The following is a 20,676-nucleotide window of genomic DNA, read 5'->3' on the forward strand; positions in this document are numbered from 1 at the left end:
ACTAGATTGCAACTACAACTGTGAATAACGTTTTTAGGTGTATCGCACAAAGACAAACGAAAAGTAATTTTGTCAGCAACTACCTAGGATCATACCAACAGCATGCAGAAAAGCTTTTGTATATAAAAAAAGAACCACTTTAACCACTAGCAAACGATGGACTACTACGAAGCACCTTGAAGAATGAACAAACGACGGTCAAGATCATTGGATGATAACTGCTATCAACTGTATTGTAGATGCCAGCCATAGGACGTCGAAATAGATTATACTGTCGTCCTTTATGTTGTTGCTATTATATCTACTAACAAGTATCTGATGTTAGGTGGACGCAAGTACAAAAAGATCTCGCTGCTTACTGACTGTAGCATTTAATGTAGCACGTACACCTATATTTTTTGCCCGTAGTATCTATTTCCATCGACCCATAGCCGCGTATTAGAATGTCACGCGCCTCTACACGCTGTTGAGCTCTTTGAATATTGTCATTAGTTCTCTTTTGTATAATCGTTGGGGTAATGTGTGTCATTCAATGAAGTTGAAAACATATGCTTCCAATAATTCGAGTCGAATCCTTCTCCCTAAGCCTCCTAGTAGGCTTGGTACTGCATGACGACCTTCATTTTCGCCGAACTAAAGTCAATTAAAAAATCTTAGCCATAACAATATCTTGTGAATATTGTTTGGCTCCGTAGTATGTAATAGTTCTCAAAAGAATTCCAACATTTCATAAGACGTCCATCGCAATGGAATCAGGGACGCACGGAACTGCAGTGTAAATAGCGAACTACAAAATTGCAAATTTGTCCAATGACGATAGATAAAAATTATGTTTCTTAACTTGAACGATTATTGCATCCAGCGGTTGAGCGTGTTGGTAGACCTGTAAAAGTTTTCATACAGTTGACAATTTCTCTGTCCGTTTTTATTTTTATTTATTTATTTTTTTACTTACTTTATGATAGATATTGATCAGGTTGGAAAAAATCTTAGCCTTACAAGCCGATGTTTACAAGAGTCGATGTTGAAGCAGTAAAAAAAAAAAACGGAGCAGTGTCCACTCTATGACCGCGCGTGATTTTTCCACACCTTCGTTGTTCCGCACGTTAACACGCCTACGAATATGAAATGTTTCAGTGAATTCGTTGGTTGGTGTTACAGCGGTATTAGTTAGTGTTGGCTGCATAGAAGCAGATTGACTAGTGCAGTACTATCTGTCTCCCATACGCAGCGATCGTGCTGCGTAGTGTGCGAGAAGTACTGCTTGCCGTATGTGACAACGTGTGTGTAGTATTTGCACCTTTTTAAAAATGCTACGCGCGGCTCCTTTGTGGCGAGCTGTTGGAACTTCACTGTCAAACTGTACCCACCTATATAGTAGTCGCACACTCACACAAGGTGATAAGAAGATTGAAGTAGACTTAAAATTTGAAGATGGACAGGAAGCTTACAAATCGAAAACTACAGGAGAACTTATACGAGCCTACCTGGTACTTAAACTATCATCGATGGATTTCATTTGTCGCCACAACGAACAGGTGAGTTTTTATTTGAGAACATGCTTATGTATCCAAACAAGGCATTTACGTCAATTATAATATATAAATTAGTGTGACTATGGGCATTATTGCGCGTGTGTCATCGAATGGAAACCAAAAATCAGTATCACCAGTAATAGAATAGGCGGAAAGGCAGCACGTGAGCGGTCTGTAACTTCCCCGCTAGTCTGCCAAGTGACCGTGCTATTGCCGACGGACAAACGATTTGTTAGCAATGGTTTTATCAATAGACCTATAACGTTGTTTTATACGCAGATATCTATTGTTGGTTTGATGTTTGCAGTAATTTTAAGGCCATATTGGTAATGCTTTCTATATTTTATACATGCTTTAACCTGAATAATGATTTGAACCTAAGTGGAACAGGCGTCGTACATGCGTGTCATATCTTTAACCTAATTCCAAGGCCACATAGTCTAACGCATGGTTTCCTATATTTGAATAACTTTATATTGCTTATACTTTCATACGTATAAGCTAATATAAATCTGAGCAGTCAATAAAGCAGTAGTAATAAGAATGTCAGGGATCAAATCGTGGCTTTTAAGCCACGATCCACTCAGAAATAGAAAACAATTTGTCGTTTTTCTCTCTCAGATTTGTTTTCGTTGACAAATGGCATGCCATATGTTATATACTGTATGCATACATATCAACTATTAGCAGGGCTTTGAAAGGCGTGGGTTATCAGAAGTAACTTTATATTTATATTTTAAAATTTATATTATTAATTGTTTATTATTAATTGTTTATATTATTAATTGTAGCATAATAAAACACAGGGAAATTAAACAAGTACACGAATGTACATGTTACCAAAAAAGTGTTGCTGAATCGTATCGGTTTTGTGTTGTTACATTAGTGTTTAGATTGGCAAAGTATCTTTAGGCTAAACAAGAAATTGTTTTACAAAATGACACAACATACGAGGATATGACAAAAAAAGGTTTAGATTGGAGCTAGTACCGATGAAATATACACCGACACGTCGTCTTGCTGAGCGCGCCTAAAACCCTATGTTAACGGTGCCGTGTGTGCGACCTATTGTAACACGGGTACGCATCTTTCTGGTCATAGAGGACGAATATGTCAGCTAAATTGGCACTAAAGGCACTAGATCTCGGTTGCTTTGCTGAATTGTAAAGCATGGCTACAGCAGAGCATAATAAAACGAGGTAACAGGGTGTAGTATTACGAAAAAGCTTATTTCTAAAACAGCAGATTCGATCATTGGCTTTTCTCAGTGAACTATCTTGTGTTCGGCTGCAGTAGAGCTACTGGGCTGAGTTGCTAAGGTCGCTGGTCATTTTGAAAAAACTTTACCCTGTAAAAAGCAGCGCCAGTGTAGCTTGGGTGACTTTCCTGATTGTTAAAAAGCATAGGCTCAATAAAAATTCATTCGAACTGGAGTGTCATAATATTTTGGCATATGAAAATTATCAAAAATTGTAAATTTCAGTTTGTGTCAGTCTACAACCTATTTATACGAATAGTAATAAAAAAAAAAAGCTTACGATCCGGTTTGACACCCTATGTTTAAAATTTTTCGTATCACCAGGGCAGCTGACAATCATTATGACACGTGTGAAAAAGTTCTACGGAATGTTTTGCTAAAGGAAACATAGTTATATTAACAATTCTGTGGTATTCAAACAGGTTATGCAACTTGTTTTAGGAATAGCATGTAAAACACCTAAAAGGGAATATCACGAAGTTGCATTATGTTTTGGGCGTCTTCGAAAAGTCATTCTACCATATAAAATCGCGTATTTTTTGGCCTATTGTAGGCCTGAGGGTTACTTAAGTTTTGTTTCTCATCCTACACTTAAAATACTTACTATTATCAATGATTTCATGACAGGGCTTCCTCAATTTGCTTTAGTTCAGCACAATGAGCTTGGCCTTCACTAGCTGTGCTCATTCCATGTATCGTATGTGAATTTATCGCGCATTTCCCGATATTCATTTATCCCTCGCTACGAAACCCCACGAGTATGCAATATATGTAGCTAAGGGTACTGTCGTGAACCGAAGTCAATTACTACGACAAGAGTTTAAGATAAAACGACATGCTTGCCAATTTTTGTGGGAGAAGCATCAGTGTTAATGAAAAATTAAATGATAGCATAAAGGCCACTTCGATTGTTGGACCTACGTACAATTTTGCTAGGAAATAAACTTTACATATGTTAACGAAATAGCTTGATTACTAATGCTGATTAAATAATCGTTTTAACACCTTGTGAAGTAAGAAAAGGTCAAAAAGCATCTTCGGACAACTCTCACACATAGCCGTTGTTTTTGGATAACATTTATCTTAGTTACAGGCAGTGTTCTAATAAGCGTTACTCTATTGCCAGTCTAATCTTTAGTATGCCAGAGCAACTCATTGCCTGCGTTTGACGTACTTGGAAAATAAGATTTATTGAACTCAATAATTAACAAGAAATAGGAGATAATATGGCGAGTCATTTATTGAAAAAAGTCAGTGTCAAGTCTCAATAGTACTGTGCTTTTGAGACCTAGTAAAGATTTACGATTTTACTAGAGTTCGATTTATACGATGCTTTACTTAAAACATCTATCTTCATATGATTTCTAGCTTTAAAAAATAAGAAGCATTTCCTCTTTTGATGAATACACTGGGTGGGCCCGCGGACTTCGCCCTGCGTCTCTTTTCACGTTAATTTACGTGATTCACTGATGCTACATCTACTTTTATCTGAACTATTTATACATTAACAGCCATCCCGTTGCAATTACCCTGCTCCACCCAACGCTTTGCCCTTTTGCAGTTATTCTATCACTCTGCTTTAAGACAGAGAAACTTCGACTCGCGTTGTGCACGACTAAAGAAAGACAATAGTTCAGCAGACCTAGAAAATTTAGTTCAGGCAATACTTATCAGGTTTCAGTCGTCCATTTGAGTGTTCCAGCAGCGCGGCTGGCACACCGTGATTATTTCATCAGTCTCTTCTCATGTGGCTTATGCTGCGCCCAACTCAACGTATTGCTCTGACACGCCAACATTGATATAGGCGTTCGGTTATGATTGACCTTACTGCATAATCTATTATTCCCCCGACAAGCATTCAGTCACAGTTAATCATGTCTTTTTATCCTATTATACTACTAATTGATAACAACCCTGTCCCAGTAACCTCGCTATTATGCTCCAATTAATCGGTTAGCGTACTCCGTGTACCCCCCTACCTTAAAGCAATAACTAGGTTTGACTATAAATAGAAACTAAAATAAACGATGCCAGCACGAGAACCCAGACTTCGTGTACCCTGCTTCAGTTATTTTCAGTCCCGCGGTGGAGTGTTTTTGTAATCTTAATACCTTGTGGCATAAATGCTGCGTTTCTATTTCAACTACACCTTTTACCTAAAAAAATAATTATCCATTTGAGAAATATGAACCACATGTTGAGATGAGTCATACTTTATCAACCATAGTACAAAGACCAAGTTAGCATCGTACCCCCATATAAGAAAAAATTCGCGAAATATAGCACTTGCACAGTCAATTAAGGTGTTCAGATTTCCTGAATTTCAAGCAGTTAATAAGAATACAGTCTTAACGCTGACTTACAAGGATGTAAAAAGTTAGCATTGTCATCGCCAAAATCAAACCGAGAACCCATTCTGTTTAGTAAGGAACAAACGAGTTTTCAGTGGAAATTTCTCACGAATTCTTGACAGTTGTCGAATAACCCTAGCTTACATATATAATATGGAACCAAAAATCCCATATTATATATATACACGCAACTTTTCTCAGGATTAAAGTTTAAGTAAGAACCAGCCGAATTTACATAAGTCAAGTACCAACAGACATAGCTTTAGTCATGTAGACACATTAGAGCGCCAGCCGGGAGCCTTAGCCCGCACTGGTTTAGCTATTAAATACACGCGAACGGTACTGATAACTGCCCTAATGTCTGTAAACAGTGGTGTGGTGCTATCAAAAATTAGCCTAATCACTCGCCGGCTATCTCGATCCTACGAGAGCGTTTTGGGTTTTTTTTTTCAAAACTTTAATACCTACGCATAGACAGACAAATAATACTGAATGATCAAAAAAGTACAAACGGTTTTTAAGCCAAAATTAAAAGAATTTTTTTTCAGAAACAACATACTGTATTAAATGTTCGCCGTTGTAATCCATGTTTGTCGGGTAACTAAGGATATGTGTGGTCTGGCGCCGTCATGACGCAATACGTTTGTTCCGATCGACTTTTTAATGGCTTGTTGTAATCTTCAGTTAGTTGTCTACAGTAAAGGTCCGAGTAAATCGTTTGCCAAGCAGCATTAGCCATAGCAAAAATGTATGATTCCTTTCCAGTCATCAATTTGGACTTTGCTACACATCGTGGAGTACATTTTTTTTTTTATATTTCCGTATATGATCTACTTTTCATAGCTTGTAATCAATAGCTTTAGAAATGACTAGGTTTCGCGGTGTTTTTACAGAGCCTTGCGGATAGAAATACGAGTATTTTTTTTGTCAGTTCGTATGGCACTCAAACATCGCGCCTCTTTTTGTGGCTAGTTTCCTTCAAATGGTTCACAACTGTTTGGTGGTTAATGCTTGGTACTTTAGCGACATCATGGCCGCTCACGTGTCGGTCTTGCTCCACATTCACAGTAGTTAATGAACTTTTTTATTATTTATCGATCTACAGGAGCACTTTCATGTCGAGATTTTTCGAATGAAAACGATAGAACCGCGTTTGAGACGTTTCTTCTTGTAGCGCTTCTCGGCACTATTTTTTATATAGGTCTAGGTAGCATTTACCGTAATGAATATAACCAAAAAATATTTAAGAAATATACACATATTGATATGTGGTAGTTGGCTTGTCCCCGAAACCCGATTTGTATAACATTTACTGTGCTCTTTTTTAGTTGTCAAGTTCTGCCTTCAGACAGAGGCCGTGTAGAAACGTTTTAGGTTGTTGCCTATGTCCAGCGATAACGTATCAATGTCATGATTATTACATGCAGGTGTCATACAGTTGGCACCAATTTGGCCTAAAAAGCCTTTCTTCCCAACACTAGCTAACGGAACGTGTTAAGAGCAAGTCGAGGTCGTTCTGTGGAAAACCTAATTAAGAATACCTGTGTCGCAGAGCTGACGATTTGCATCTCATAACTAGATATTTCCGCTTCAATACATCGACCTATACACCACTAGAAGCGTGATAGAACACATTTTTAAACGTGGTTTTGTTCCCTCTTTTCGTCAATATATTGAGATTTCGATTTAGTGGCTCAAAAAGCTAAGCTTAGCGGCAACTAGAGTTTTTAAATATAATGAAAGAGTCACACCCTTTAAACGAGGTGCCCGTATTTAATGCCTTCGCGGACTGATTAAGCAAAACAAAGCCATGGTGTTTAACTTCATAATCATATACTAGAAAAGTAATTTTTCCAGTTTTTGCCCAGTTATTTATGCAGGTTATGAGTGTACAAGCATACCTTGAAGTATCTCGCATTGCAGAGGCGCGTTCTAAGTCTTTACTTTAGCATGGCTTCTACATGTGGAATCGAATTTAGAAAAACAAATCATACTGTTGAATAATATGTAGTTGTAGTACTTTTCAAGTTTTCGTGTAGATCTCGGTCGTAAATTTCTTTATATGAAGGAAAACTACAGGTCTTGATCATATTTCGTTGCGATTTTCGTTGAGGATGAACTCTAAGACCTGTTGTAGTGTTTCACACATCCTACGAGTTACGAACTAATTATATGCTAATAACTTCTAATAGCCGCCCTATTTCGGTTTCCTTTAGGTAATTGAGAAAAGGTCTGGAGTGAGGTTTACATTACCTGTATTATGCTCCTTGTGTGTCGTGGGATGATCCCTAAATACCGAGTGTTGAAATGCCTGCTTTAGGATAGCGGAATTAAGCATGCTTTTGATTAAATATTTCAAAACCTCACAAAACGAATCTCGTGAGATTTGTTTTTTGAGTCGTGACTCTGTGCTCGCGGTTAAATAATATATAGTGTAGTTTGCAGTCGCATTTCAGTAGATCACGCTCAACAGTAGGACAAAGAGATCTAGATTGGGTACATATGATAATCATATATAACCTGCCACATGTTCGAATTTTTCATTAAAAGTTATTTTTATTGTTAATCAAGATGAGAATGGTCGAGAACCCTTGAAATTCTATAAAGTAATGATGTTGTACAGTCACCCACTGCAAGCGGAACTAATAGTAGTAAGTCTTCATTTTCAGGTTGTTATTCGATTGGTTTTGAAAAGCTGGACCGTAAAAAACTTGCTGTAAATCTACTAATGGATCAGTTGTACTAAACCGATGCTGTATGTTCGTTCCACTTAACATCCTTTGCAATAAAGCGCGGGAATTGGAAGAAACTGGCGATCTTATCGTCATTTTTAAGACGAACAAATCGGCTGTATCGCTCTCCATAGAAACTGCCATGTACTAGTTTAAATTTATTTCCATACGTCGACAGCAGACGTTGAAAAGGGTGCATGAATATAAATAACCCCTTATGAAGCGTATGTATATACAATAGTTACATAACTGGTAGCACTCATTCATATATAGAAGTGTTCCCTATACCCATTCGGCTACAGAATCTGTATAGATAGTCAAAAAAGGGTTTGTTAAGGTTAGTTTTGTTTAAATGAATAAAGCGCACTCGATATCTAAAAAAATGCACGCTTGATGTGTATTCCAAGTTTTTGCTAAAAATCCCACTTCTGTTGACATAAATAACTGGGAGACAGATCTTTAGATGGAAGGAAAATAGTTGTACTAAAGGTGCATGTTTTTTAAAACATTTTAAATAATACAGTTGTATTAGTGACGGTAAAGACAGGATTGCTTGTTTAAAAAGTAGGTTAAAAGCCCGATCAATGTTACAGGCCGAAGAAAGATGAAACTTGTGTGATCTTTTTCAATAAGCCGCGGCTCATCCACCTGGCTAGAAACAGTGCCCAAGCTGACTCCGAAAGTTAGTTGTTTGCGGGTTTCTCAGAGCAACAAGAACTCATTTCCAATTAATTGGTGGCCAACAATATGAAATGTTGCATAGGCTCAAAGTGAGTACGTACTAAAAGTGGACAAGGCATGTTTTTTCATTTGACTTACAAAATCTGAGACTTTAAATAGTACTGCAAAAAATACTGTATTATAACCGTATACCTGTATTCGAACCGATAATATTTTCATCTCGGATACGTCAATTCACATAGCTTGCAGTACACAGAACACACTCACAGTCACTGTACATTCGAGACATCTTTTCTTCTTTTAGATTTCTTTATTTCATATATATATATATATATATATATATATGATTCTTTATCAAGTAATCTAACTTGAACAATATATATATATATATATGGCATGCATTAGCAAGTTTGGAGAAAACTAGTACATTAGTTAGAGAACATTCCGAACTATCGATGATGCGTGTAGTGATTGGAAAATTTGAATGAATAGCAAGATATCTGACAAAACTAGGAAACGTAGCGATTGATTTTCTTTGTTTGATCATCAATAGGAAGGTGTCCTAAATCTTTCTTTTTAGAATTTCGTTTATTTGATGTACAATCGCTAATGATTTGCGTTGGATTATCTATGCCGTTTCGTGGTATATCAGAGATTTTTGTTTATATATTCGGCTTATAGAAAGATTTCGTCGGCAACTGGAAATATATGTATACTCGCAAAATGTTTACAAGCTTTGCAATCAATAATAAAGCTTGTAACTCTAACATTCATATAAAGCACCTTCATTTCAAACATCATATTTAAAGTTAACGTTCAGCAAGTGCTTAGACCTCCCATTCGATATTAATATACGTCATCGACAACGTTTTGTTTGAAACATGCTAAATTTGCTGACTTATGCTCGTGCCAACTTATTTTGCACCATAAAATTATTTCAAATACGTACCGTTAAAAAACGACGGTAATCCTCAATGTGCGGACATTGGTGGTTCGTACTTTAGCGTTGACGAACGGTTACTATGACATACAGGGACTACGATTGGTGAAATACCAAATAAGTCGGGCAGGACTAACGTCGGCTGCCTTTCCAGCGGGGCATGTCCTTGATGGTATACCGAAGATTGGATTCCAAGACCTTTTTACACAGAAAGAATAAAAGATTGGATTCCAAGACCTTTTTACACAGAAAGAATAACTGAAAGTTTTAAAAGAAAATAAAAGAGAAAATGTCTGTATCGCTTAACTACGCGTGGATATCATAGATACGACAAGATTGACGCAGCGTATATTATTACACATTCTCAGTAAAAAAAGACTAATCGTGCAGTGGAAATACTTAACAAATTTACTGTTGATGGCGCAGCGCTGGCGAGATTTTTCTACAGAGATCTCTGTGATCGCGGGTGAGACCATAGGTCCAGGGGACCAGGAGAAACGATGAGAGTGGCGACGTTTGGTGGCCACAGCGCAGCTGCCAGCTACACTCAGAATAGCACAGGCCGACCTAGACTGATCTATAAAATTTCGGGATAATTCTTTTTACAGATGCATATTATCTGAAAAGTATTCAATCTTCATCTCTTATAGCGTGATCTTCGTCGCTTGACACTGCAGAGGCCCACGCTTGTCCCACCTGGGACAACATGCACTTCAAAAGGTAGGCACTTCAATAGGTTTTATCTAGTATGCCCCATCGAAGTCATAGAGGATGTACTTGCTGCATTCCTTTACAAATTATTTAAAAAAGAAACTGGATTAGTTATATTAAAATTTTCGGTGAGTAATGGGACAAAGCAGAGCGCACAAACGTATGCTTCTCTCTGTTTAGCATAAATAATAACGTATAAAGACCTTAAAAAATGTTACAACGTAAGCCGTGCTATATATTCCAGAAAAACGTTAACCTGATAAAATCATTTTGTTGCACGCGGAACACTTCTGCTCTTCTAAAGCACTCACAGTATTTTAGTAAAATGCTATTTACGTTTCGGTAGTGCAGATTTGGGTACTTTAAGATGGAGTATTAGGCCATGGCTTACCGGCGATACGGTAGAGGGATATTACGAGTCTGTCGAAAGCCACTTTTGAACTGCAATGGAGTCGCCGTTTCAAATTCTCAACCACTTTTCCCGTGCCTAAAACCCGAGTTCATAGTCTGTAGTAACGACACCGTCGAACCACTTAATTCCTAAAATAAAACGTTCGTTAAATGTGTATTGCTATTATTAAGCGATTAATCATTGTTAGTTTGGTAGTCTACTGAGTTTAGCATGTCTCTAGCAGGTCAAGAGTACTGACACACACATACTGGCGATATTCCCGCAATGGTTTGGTAAAATAAGAGAATAGAGTTTAGACATTTATTTTGCTCACACAAGCTAAATACTGGACCATCTGATGTATTCGAACGCCTCATTCGCCACTGTCGTAGTGCGTCGTAGTAATCGGCTTTTAACTGTACCTGTTGGCTTAGTTAAGTTATATGGTACCATGTGGTTAATACGACGGCAGATATATGTGATTAATAGTTAGTATTGGCTGTACTACTAATCCACGTAAGCATTAGAAGGGCGATGACTATTTCTTCATGGTGGTGGGGATCTGGAGGCGAGGGAGACCCGTTGGGGGTACGCGGACGCATTTTATTGTAGAACTGAAGAAACAACAAAACTCCTGAAGAGACAACGGATCCCCCTCACTTCAGTAACTAATAGGGAGGAAACGGTCCCAGCTAGCGAGTTCGAGGGTTCTACAGATATCTTTCTAAACACCCCGGCACAAGTCCTCATGAGGTGAGGGCGTGAATTTTTTTGTCGGCTAAGCGTCCATGTGAATGTCTTAGGCCCCCTATACACAAGTCACCAGCAACCTTTTAATGGCTTTTCTGGTACATCTAGCTCACGTTCGACCAAAGCAGAATCTATGGTGAGAATTAGGGGAACGACGAAGAATTCTTGCTCTTAAACATTGTTAGCATAAGATTTTGAGTCAGCTAGTGATCTGAATGTTCAATATGAAACAGCCAATCGATTCTTCTATCGAACTTCATTGTTCTATGTTCATATTATCTAGTGGTTTGTATTAAAAATTATCAAAGCTCTATTCACCATCGCTAGATGCTTTTCTCGTCAGAATTTGCCTAAATTGTATGTGAGAACGTAAAAACCCGATTAAAAAGGTTTTACTATATTTACATAAATTTCAGTTAATGGTTCTTGGCCAGAAGATCCTTGGAAAATCGTTGTTCCGTATTGTGATGCGAAAAACCTTCTACGGACATTTTGTAGGAGGGGAGTCGGAGGAAGCTATTAAACCAATGGTCGAGCGACTTAAAAGCTTCGGGGTGAAGAGCATTCTCGATTATAGTGCAGAGGAAGACCTGAGGTAAACGATTATTTACGACTACAGCTTAATCTGTCGAGTGTGTGGATGTTACGTGGTATTTTGGACGATAACACGGGTTTCCAAATATTGCAAGATAGCTAGCCATTTCGATGTGGCGTTTAATCGTGCGCTGAACTAGTGTTTAGATTAATGCTTAATTGGCATAGAAATATAGTACACTGCATTAAGGCTGACTACTCATGTTCGGGTTTTCAGTAGAACTCATGCGTATATGCCAGCTACTTAGCTGAAAGAGCAGCCGCGAAGTGTGCAACTTGAATGCAATCCTATACCTTAAATTTGTAACGAAGACATTATAATTCGCAGGTTGGTTTTCATTTTTTTGCGTATTTCATTCTACCTATTTGCTGGATGATCCAACCATACCTTAATGCTCATATACAGACCGACCACCGAATTGGGTCAATGCAGCTCCCCCTACGCTGCGAATTTCAAACCGAATATAGAGCGTTCTAAGCTTGCAAAAGATTCTGCGAGTGCTAAACTTTCGTTTGTTACTGGCAACTATATAAATAACATCACTAAAGACCGTGTTTATAATGCAAGAGATGCAATGTGATCTAGATAAAAAGCTTGAAGCAAATAAAAGTGAATGACTTTAACATCTGCATATTTTAACTGAATTCTTAACGCTTGCGTATTAGTAACTAATGATAATACAGAATTCTGCTATGTGGAGTAATGAATGTCTGTTAATAACGTAATTGCGTGATATGTATTCGAATGGCCGTTTTATACCTCCTGTTCAAGTTCATTGTCCTCAATTTACTCGTAATCTAGGCAATTTTTCTTCAAACTTTGCTTCTACATTCGGTGGACGGAGCCTCGTATCGATCTGTTATAGTGCAATGGTCAATAGTTATTGTGGCAATGTTCATATTTTACATAGAATAAAAAATAAAAAATTGCTAGAAATAGAAACCAGTGGTACGTGCTTCATTCTAAGGTAAGTTAGAAGTTAATCTATATTAGTGTATGAATAATAATTAATCGGAAATATCCGTTTTAGTATCTGTTTTAATGATTGTACACCGTAGAGTGTTTAACATCAGACTGGATAACGAATTCCCATGAGATTGGGTGGAATTTTTTAATCCCGTAATAATAATTATCATTTTTCATTACCTTTATTTTTACATTAAAACATGTATGAAGACGCCAGATTTTTAATATATAATAATTTCCCAATGACGTTGAGAGTTACTAATCCATGTAGAAAATAAGGTGATTTCCTAATGAAGAGAAAACGTGCAAGTTCGTTGGCGCTAGGTTTGAAGAAATGGAGGGTGCAAGAAATCTCCCATCTGAAGTCCACGAGAGCATATTTAACGATGTTTGCCGCGTGTACTATGAAACAGGATGACTGTACTTCGTCTGTCGGCTCGTTTCTCCTCTGTAGCATGGCTGACTCGATACAAATGGGCCAAATAGATGTCCGATCAACGACTGGCTACTTCAATAATACAACGTTACCGCCATTAGCATGCACGAAGAAAATGTTCCGGCCTGTTTTGGTAGCAATCTAGCCTTGATGAAACGCGTAATACAGAAGGAATCAAAAATACAGTTTGTTAAACCTGGAACATTCGTCCTTAAGGAGTTCTTTTCAAATAAAAGTACTCTAGAGAAAATGGGGCAGAAAAAAGCGTTTTCGAACGTTATATCAGGGCTAAACGATAGATATATAAGTGGAAAAGACGACAAGTTCTTGAGAAAGTCCACGGAAATTTGTAAGCCAACTTAATACTTGCATGTAGTAGTTTGTTTTGGTGGGCTTTGCATGAGGGAGGTAATATGCAGTGACACGTAGGCGTACTCACACATTATGTTGTATTTCCGTTCTGGACTCACATCCAACTCATTATATACATGGTATGTATCGTACTATTGTTATTGTTATATATTAGCACAAGAATATATATCTACAAGCAGGTTAGGAAAAAAATGAGTTTGTTATATTTGTTGTTATGACTTGAATGCAGTCTCGTCAATATTAAAAAAGCTCCACTTATAATTATTATCGTTCTTCGATATATTTACTCTTGGCAGTGCTACAATTATGTAGTTTGTGATGGCTACACTCCAAAATCGAATGTGGATTATTTGTACTGGCTTGTGGAAACCTCAGCTATAATGAAATTGTCGAGCGATGAGAAATCGACGTACTAGAGCTCAGCTCTACGGTAACAAATCTTGCCAAATGTTATCTAAAAGAGTCACTTTGAAAAGTATAGTTATTCAGTAGTAGATTTTAAGTTTGGCTACCATTTGACACGAAGTTTATAGAAAATCAGTTAGTAAATCAGATAATAGTGTTTAGGATTTAAAGAACAATTTTTTAAATGAAGTAAAGCCTAAACATGGCGCTGACTCAATCCTCTAGTAAACGCGTCTCCAGACGTGGTATTGATTACATTTTCTACATATATATATTCCGATGAACGAACTAGACATTAACGTCGCATACGGTGCGCAAAAATGCTTATTTCACTCCCAAAATACTCAGAACCCCGGGAGTATAATCGTCACATCGATGTGGGTATCGAAAGATTTCAAAAACAAGAAGAAAGAGAAAAAAGTCAGGCTTCGAACCTTCGCAAATGCTTAACGTCTCACGTTTATACCAAAAAAAAAGTGGTTGTTGCTGAGGTACAGCAAGTGCAATTGGATTTTCAAATGGAATATCAACTCTAGTTGATTTGGATAACGATGATAACGAAATTTCTTTTCTGTGTCAATGTACAAAGTAAGGAAAAGGCGACAAACTTAGAGATGGCGTCTCTCACATCTGCGGCCGGATACTACTCGTCGGGCTCCTCGTCGCCTCTACGAGCTCCAGTTTCTGTACTCCAAGATACCCCAAATTCCGAGGGCAGTCCTTTAGGAGGTAAATTAGCCCAGTTTCAGCCGCAGCAGAAATTCGCCGATCGACGCAGCCATCATGTCACTGCTAGGTGAGGTTTTCTCAGTTCGAAAAGGAATGAAAGCGCATACTATATAGATATATCGTAAATCATTTTCATTGGAGCTATTGCTTTTGTTTGGCTCAAATACGTATAATTTCAATACAAATTTTACGTGTTGTATCATTTCCAGAACCTACTTCTACCTGAATGAAGCACAATGTGAAAAGAATACGACAATTTTTCTTAAGTCTGTCGACGCAGTTGCAGGAACGGGTGGAACCGGACTTGCCGCCATTAAGCTTACGGCGCTTGGACGACCTCAACTTCTGGTTAGACTCCACAACCTTGATTTATTCTATTGACACTTCAAACTTAGATCAGCCGGCGCCGCTGACGTTATGAATGTTAAAGAAGAGGTTTGTCGCATCTGATTCCGTCATATCTATGGCAACCGTTCAGCTTGCCCATCTCTCTGAAAAGGAAACTACCTTATTTGGGAATTTCTCTAGTGATAGCACTGTTCTGTGCAATAGATGCAAAATGTTTTGTTTATTATGGTTTGCCGTCTTGCTTATAGATGCAACTGTCAGAGGTTATCGTTTATACTCGTAAGTTATTCCGTAAGCTGACTGGAAAGGCAAAAACGATGGTTCTTGAGGAAGTCTCTCCGCAGCAAATCGAGCAACAATTAAGAATTGACAAGGACCAGGAAGAGTACCGAAAATGGCTTGACCGAATGGATTACGATAAAAAGGGGTTAGTGGACTACAACAGCTAAAATCTTCTCGTTGAAGACTTGTTGGGTCTTCAACGTAGAGCTTTAGCCAGAACTCCCTGCGTTTACAACCTTCATAGAGAGGCGTGCTTGCGGAGAAGTGTTTCAACTGTCCCAAAAATCACAGCTACCCATCGATGTTTACCTCGAACGTGGTGACATTTACTCTGTCCTGTCTAGTAGATATTATTCAAAGAGTAATCTATATACATAAGCACACAGACTATAAAGAAAGTACATTTAATTTTTGTTGTTGATTTAGAAAATATCCAGTCATATTCAAAGTATTTTTTTTTATCATTCTAAATAACCTAAGTCGCACTATACAACGAGGTAGCAGATCCTAAGATATGTGCATCATTAGTCTTGAGGATACATTTTTTGCATTGTAAAATATAAAACCATTAGAAAATTGCAATTTTCTACGAAAATTAGAAGCATATAATATATATACTACTTAATACTTAATTTGTTATTGAAAATTGTATTATATATTTTTGCTGTTATGATCAATAATACGGAGAGAAGGTATCCGTATATATACTAAAATTACTTCGAAAACAGAGCTTTATAATTATAATTAGTCGTCGTTTCTCCGTTTATTTTTTAATAACATGTCAATTTTAACCAGGAGAATTGTGATTTCAATCTAGGTTGATGAATATCTTCTCGTGGAGTGGTCTGGTGGACACAAATTGCATGATCTCAGACCTTTTCAAGGTACCTAACCTTCAGACCGGGAAAATGGAACCCATTTTCTCGGCACTCACAAAGGAAGAGGAAGAAATGTTCAGGTAATCCTACGACGCGCAGATGTATGAACGAGAATTATGCCAGAAGCTAGTAAAATTTATTAATTTCTTAATTTGGCTCTATTTGGCATTTGGGGGAATTTCCTGGAAAAAGACAGTTCTATCAGACGAATTCGAAAGTGGTTTGTGCGCATATATGGGCTCAAATAAAACGACACTACTTTGTCACAGATTTTACTAATGCTGTTTGTCCTTAAGGATTATTTTAAAAATTTATTTCACATGAACTTAAATATTATTTAGAATTTAATTTTCTTTGTGGCTTATGTTTTCATTTATATTTCCTTGATTATAAATATATAATGATAATTTTTGCAAACATAAGATTTGAATCAGTGTGGCAACATGCTCGTATTTTTATAGTTGCCACACCAACACACGAAGTGCGCATAACCTACCTAAAATACGCCGCTTCTGTTTGTTAGCATTATAGAATAGCGTAATACGGTCAATACATATATATTATGTATATATTACTAGCATGGAAGTAGGTATTTTTGTAGATTAGTGTTAGTATTTATTTTGTCTTGCGTCTGAATGCAAGTTGTATCATTTCGTTGCCATAGGAACATGATGCGACGCGTACATACGATTACCGAGCATGCTCAGGCAGCCGGTGTTCGTGTAATGGTTGATGCGGAACAGACCTATTTCCAGCCGGCTATCTCACGGCTTACAGTTGAGCTAATGCGAAAGTACAACAAAGAAAAACCCATCGTCTTCAATACTTATCAGTGCTACCTCAAGGAGGCATTTGAGTACGTTCAGCGCGATATTGAATTATCAAAAAGACAAAATTTCTGCTTTTCTGCAAAGATTGTTCGAGGTGCATACATGGAACAGGAAAGACTTCGTGCGGTAACAGTCGGCTATGAAGATCCTATCAACGAGTCGTATGAAGCCACTAACGAAATGTATCATAAGGTATTACGTTTTGTGCTAACTCTAGATTATCTCTGTGGCTTTGAAGCTTACTGAGTTGTGGAGGCAGGTATGCTTATCGTGTTTTTTCGGTAAATTATGATTGTTGATGTCCATTTAGCAGCTGTTAGTGTTATTATCAAATTTACGTGGCTAAGCTGCGTTTTGCAATTTAAACAACTATTTTCGCATGTTTTGTAGGTACTAGATTTAATTTTAAGTGAGATTGTGGCGTCTAAGAAGAATGGCAAAATCTCTGTAATGTGCGCGACGCACAATGAGAATACAATTCGCTACGCCGTCCAGCGGATGAAGGAGCTTGGCATCGGACGTGGTGAACGGCTTGTTTGTTTCGGGCAACTTCTGGGAATGTGCGATCAAGTCAGCTTTCCACTTGGTAAAGATTTAGCATTTAATATAGTCTGCTCCCACCATCAGATGTATTAGTGCTGCACGAGTTTGACAAATTAATAAGGGTCTATAGGAATGGTAAGAGCTGGTTTAATCTATGCTTCTTCCCTTTCGTATCCACAAATTAATGGATCTGCCTAAAAATTATTCATATTAGAAAAATAGCTTATTTGAGCAGTGAAACGGTAGTTACAGTAATTTCTCTATAGTACAGGCGACAATATTATTTGGCTTCGCCCATTCCAGCAGTTACTGCAAATGAGCTTTATAAGTAGAGCATACTGACCAGTCTATTTTTTGTGTAGAGCTAAGGTAGTTCAGCTTGAGTTTGACATTTGTTATTTGTGTGTAGGAACAAAGTAGGCACCGCGTAACTGGTTGGTCGACCAAAACAGACATATTGTTATGCTGGCTGGTAATGATATGACTTTTCTTTCAGGACAAGCTGGGTATTCAGTTTACAAGTACGTGCCCTACGGGCCAATCGACGAGGTCTGTATATAACCTTTTTACACTTCTATGCTATATATAAATTTATATAAACAGCGGCCAGCCAAGTTGTAATAAATCTGCGGATCATTTGTATTAAATCTGTTACTTCTCACATCTAAAGTGTCTGCGGTTTCGCTTTCGAAGTAACTTGTCACTATTTAAAGCGGTATTGACACTCGTTTCAAAACTAAAGTAAACCTAAATGGATTATTATTTTATATTAATAAAATACAACTATTTTTCGATTACGACACGGAAAAAACTCTTGACTGTTTTCCTGTTATGGCTGTTACCCCGTTCTTTTTACGATATGTAATTATCACGAAAAAACACGGTAAATATAATTTTCTTCTGCAGCGCGTGGTCACTTTAGTTATATAGGGGACAAAAAATGTATGTTTTTTTTTCAGGTAATGCCATATCTGTCTCGACGGGCTGTTGAGAACAATTCCTTATTGAAGAAAGTGTCGAAAGAGTTAGACATGCTAAGCCATGAGATTAGACGCAGGATACTTAAGGGTCAATGGTTTTACCGGCCACGAGGTGAAATTGTTTTGTAAGCGCTCTTATCATATCCTGTGTCCAATAAATTTACCCCACAAATCTAGGAAAATAAACAACAATGTGCTGCGTAAATTACGCTTCCTGACATAAGACAGCCCAGATTCCAGGAGGCACAGGACCGCACTACAAACTATCAATAAGTCTACGGGCCGCTAATACACAAGCTCACGTTTGAGGTAACGCACTCAAGAAAAACTAAATTGCTGTATACGCTAAGACACTATTTCGGTTGTTACTTATCAACAAATACTAAACTTGTACTCCGTCGTGCAGTAAACGGTAAACTTGTTTACGTATCTTTATGACAAAATTTTGTAGGCTCGATAATGGTCAACCATTTGTCTTCATTACTAACATTCTTGTATAGACAATTCAAACTAAATTTGTAACCGCTAATTTCTTGATTGTGAGGTCTTAAACGTGGCAAGCAGTGTGCTGAAACGATGATGGTATTATTTTTATTTATGGTATTTTATTATGGTGTTTTACGGTGTATAGTATTTTAACAGGAGTCGTTCCAAATTAATATTGATTTCAACCTTTTTCAAGTCTGGAGCCTAATGATTTATTATTTAAGCTAATATACAATTACCATATGGTGACGTTCTCATTATATAGGCAGTAGATTGTTATTCTGACATTGCAGATAGAACCAGACACTTATTTTGTTTTTTTGACAAAGCGCTTGCGCTCTTAGGAATAGATTTGATGATACTGTTTCATTGTTGAAAATATGAAATAATAACTGGAATGTATTGAAGCGCAGCAATGTGTAAACACAAACGTTAGGAATTTAACCAATTACAATAGAACGACAAAAGGTACAGCGTCTGGGGATGTAATTGTGGTCGAATGGCATGGTAATTTTTATCGGGGGCATTGCACAACATGTAGCGATCCTCCGTTTATGCAATCAGGGCCTCATGACCGCTAGTACTAAAATTTGTAATTGAACTTAAGACCGCTTAAACTTAAGGTGCCGATGAGAATTAATAAAGGTTCGGGAAGAACACGTTCGGGTTGCTGATATGAGCTAGACGGGCCGGGCCTTGTGTCCATGTGCTGCTATTTCAATTCCGCTGACGACAGTAACTGATCGATAAGCGACTAATGCCACCGTTGTTTTAAGTGTAAGCTACGAGTCTTTCAGGATGGCGTTAAAATGGCTCACTTGATATATAAGACAAATACAGATGCAGATGATAAGTGTCTTACTGAAAATGATACTGCGTGTATGGCTTTAACAGCCTGTTATAAGATCTACAATCATCATATCACTAATAGAGCTCGGATGACGTGGCACAACTGCCGTAGTGACTATATTTTGCGATCAGTACGTTCCTGCTGCTAAAAGGCAGCAATACGTGATTGTGGTATTGCTATATTATAACGGTATGATTTGTTGTGTTACTTCCAACCAACAAGTTCCTATTTAGTTTCATAGGGAGTTTACAGATTGGTCGATAGAACTGAAGTCCTCATGATGTACGAGACTTTACCTAAATTCATAATTGACAGACTTTTTCCCTAAATCCGTTTTTGGTCTCATTAGCGTATTCTAATCATACATACATATCAAAGCGAGACGGAGCCGGCGAATGAAAGTACCAATGACTGCTATGGTATATGACTCGGTTAGTCGTTGAAAAAATCAATAAATATACTGATATATAATGTTATATATGTGTATTTTTTGTCATATCCTTATAAGATCACATATCGCATGCTGTTTAACGATTTTCTTCCGTAATGGCTATGCTCTGGTGTAATTATCAAGTCATCTGGCGCAATGGTTGCAATAATACCATAAAGGCGTAAATAGAAATTTAG

The 20,676-nt window shown here is 37.6% G+C and overlaps 1 protein-coding gene across 6 annotated transcripts; it reads left to right on the forward strand.

Annotated features, from left to right (window-relative positions):
* The first annotated feature begins 1,115 nt into the window (after window positions 1-1,115).
* slgA (proline dehydrogenase slgA) lies at window positions 1,116-20,525 on the forward strand. Of its 6 annotated transcripts, none has more exons than XM_086990765.1 (11): window positions 1,398-1,538; window positions 10,106-10,217; window positions 11,766-11,944; window positions 14,713-14,919; window positions 15,062-15,200; window positions 15,449-15,627; window positions 16,300-16,440; window positions 17,025-17,382; window positions 17,581-17,776; window positions 18,230-18,282; window positions 18,693-20,525. In XM_086990765.1, the coding sequence occupies exons 3-11, from the start codon at window positions 11,769-11,771 to the stop codon at window positions 18,840-18,842; spliced, it is 1,599 nt and encodes a 532-aa protein (XP_086846891.1). In that variant the 5' UTR covers window positions 1,398-1,538; window positions 10,106-10,217; window positions 11,766-11,768; the 3' UTR covers window positions 18,843-20,525. The 6 variants fall into 6 exon arrangements, with proteins under 6 accessions (XP_022661828.1, XP_022661824.1, XP_086846891.1 ...); XM_022806090.2 differs by having other exon boundaries at window positions 10,148-10,217; XM_022806089.2 differs by lacking the exon at window positions 10,106-10,217 and having other exon boundaries at window positions 1,117-1,538.
* Window positions 20,526-20,676: the final 151 nt, after the last annotated feature.

The sequence above is a fragment of the Varroa destructor genome, unplaced genomic scaffold (assembly GCF_002443255.2).
Source record: "Varroa destructor unplaced genomic scaffold, Vdes_3.0 BEIS01000005.1, whole genome shotgun sequence".
Lineage (NCBI taxonomy): Eukaryota > Metazoa > Arthropoda > Arachnida > Mesostigmata > Varroidae > Varroa > Varroa destructor.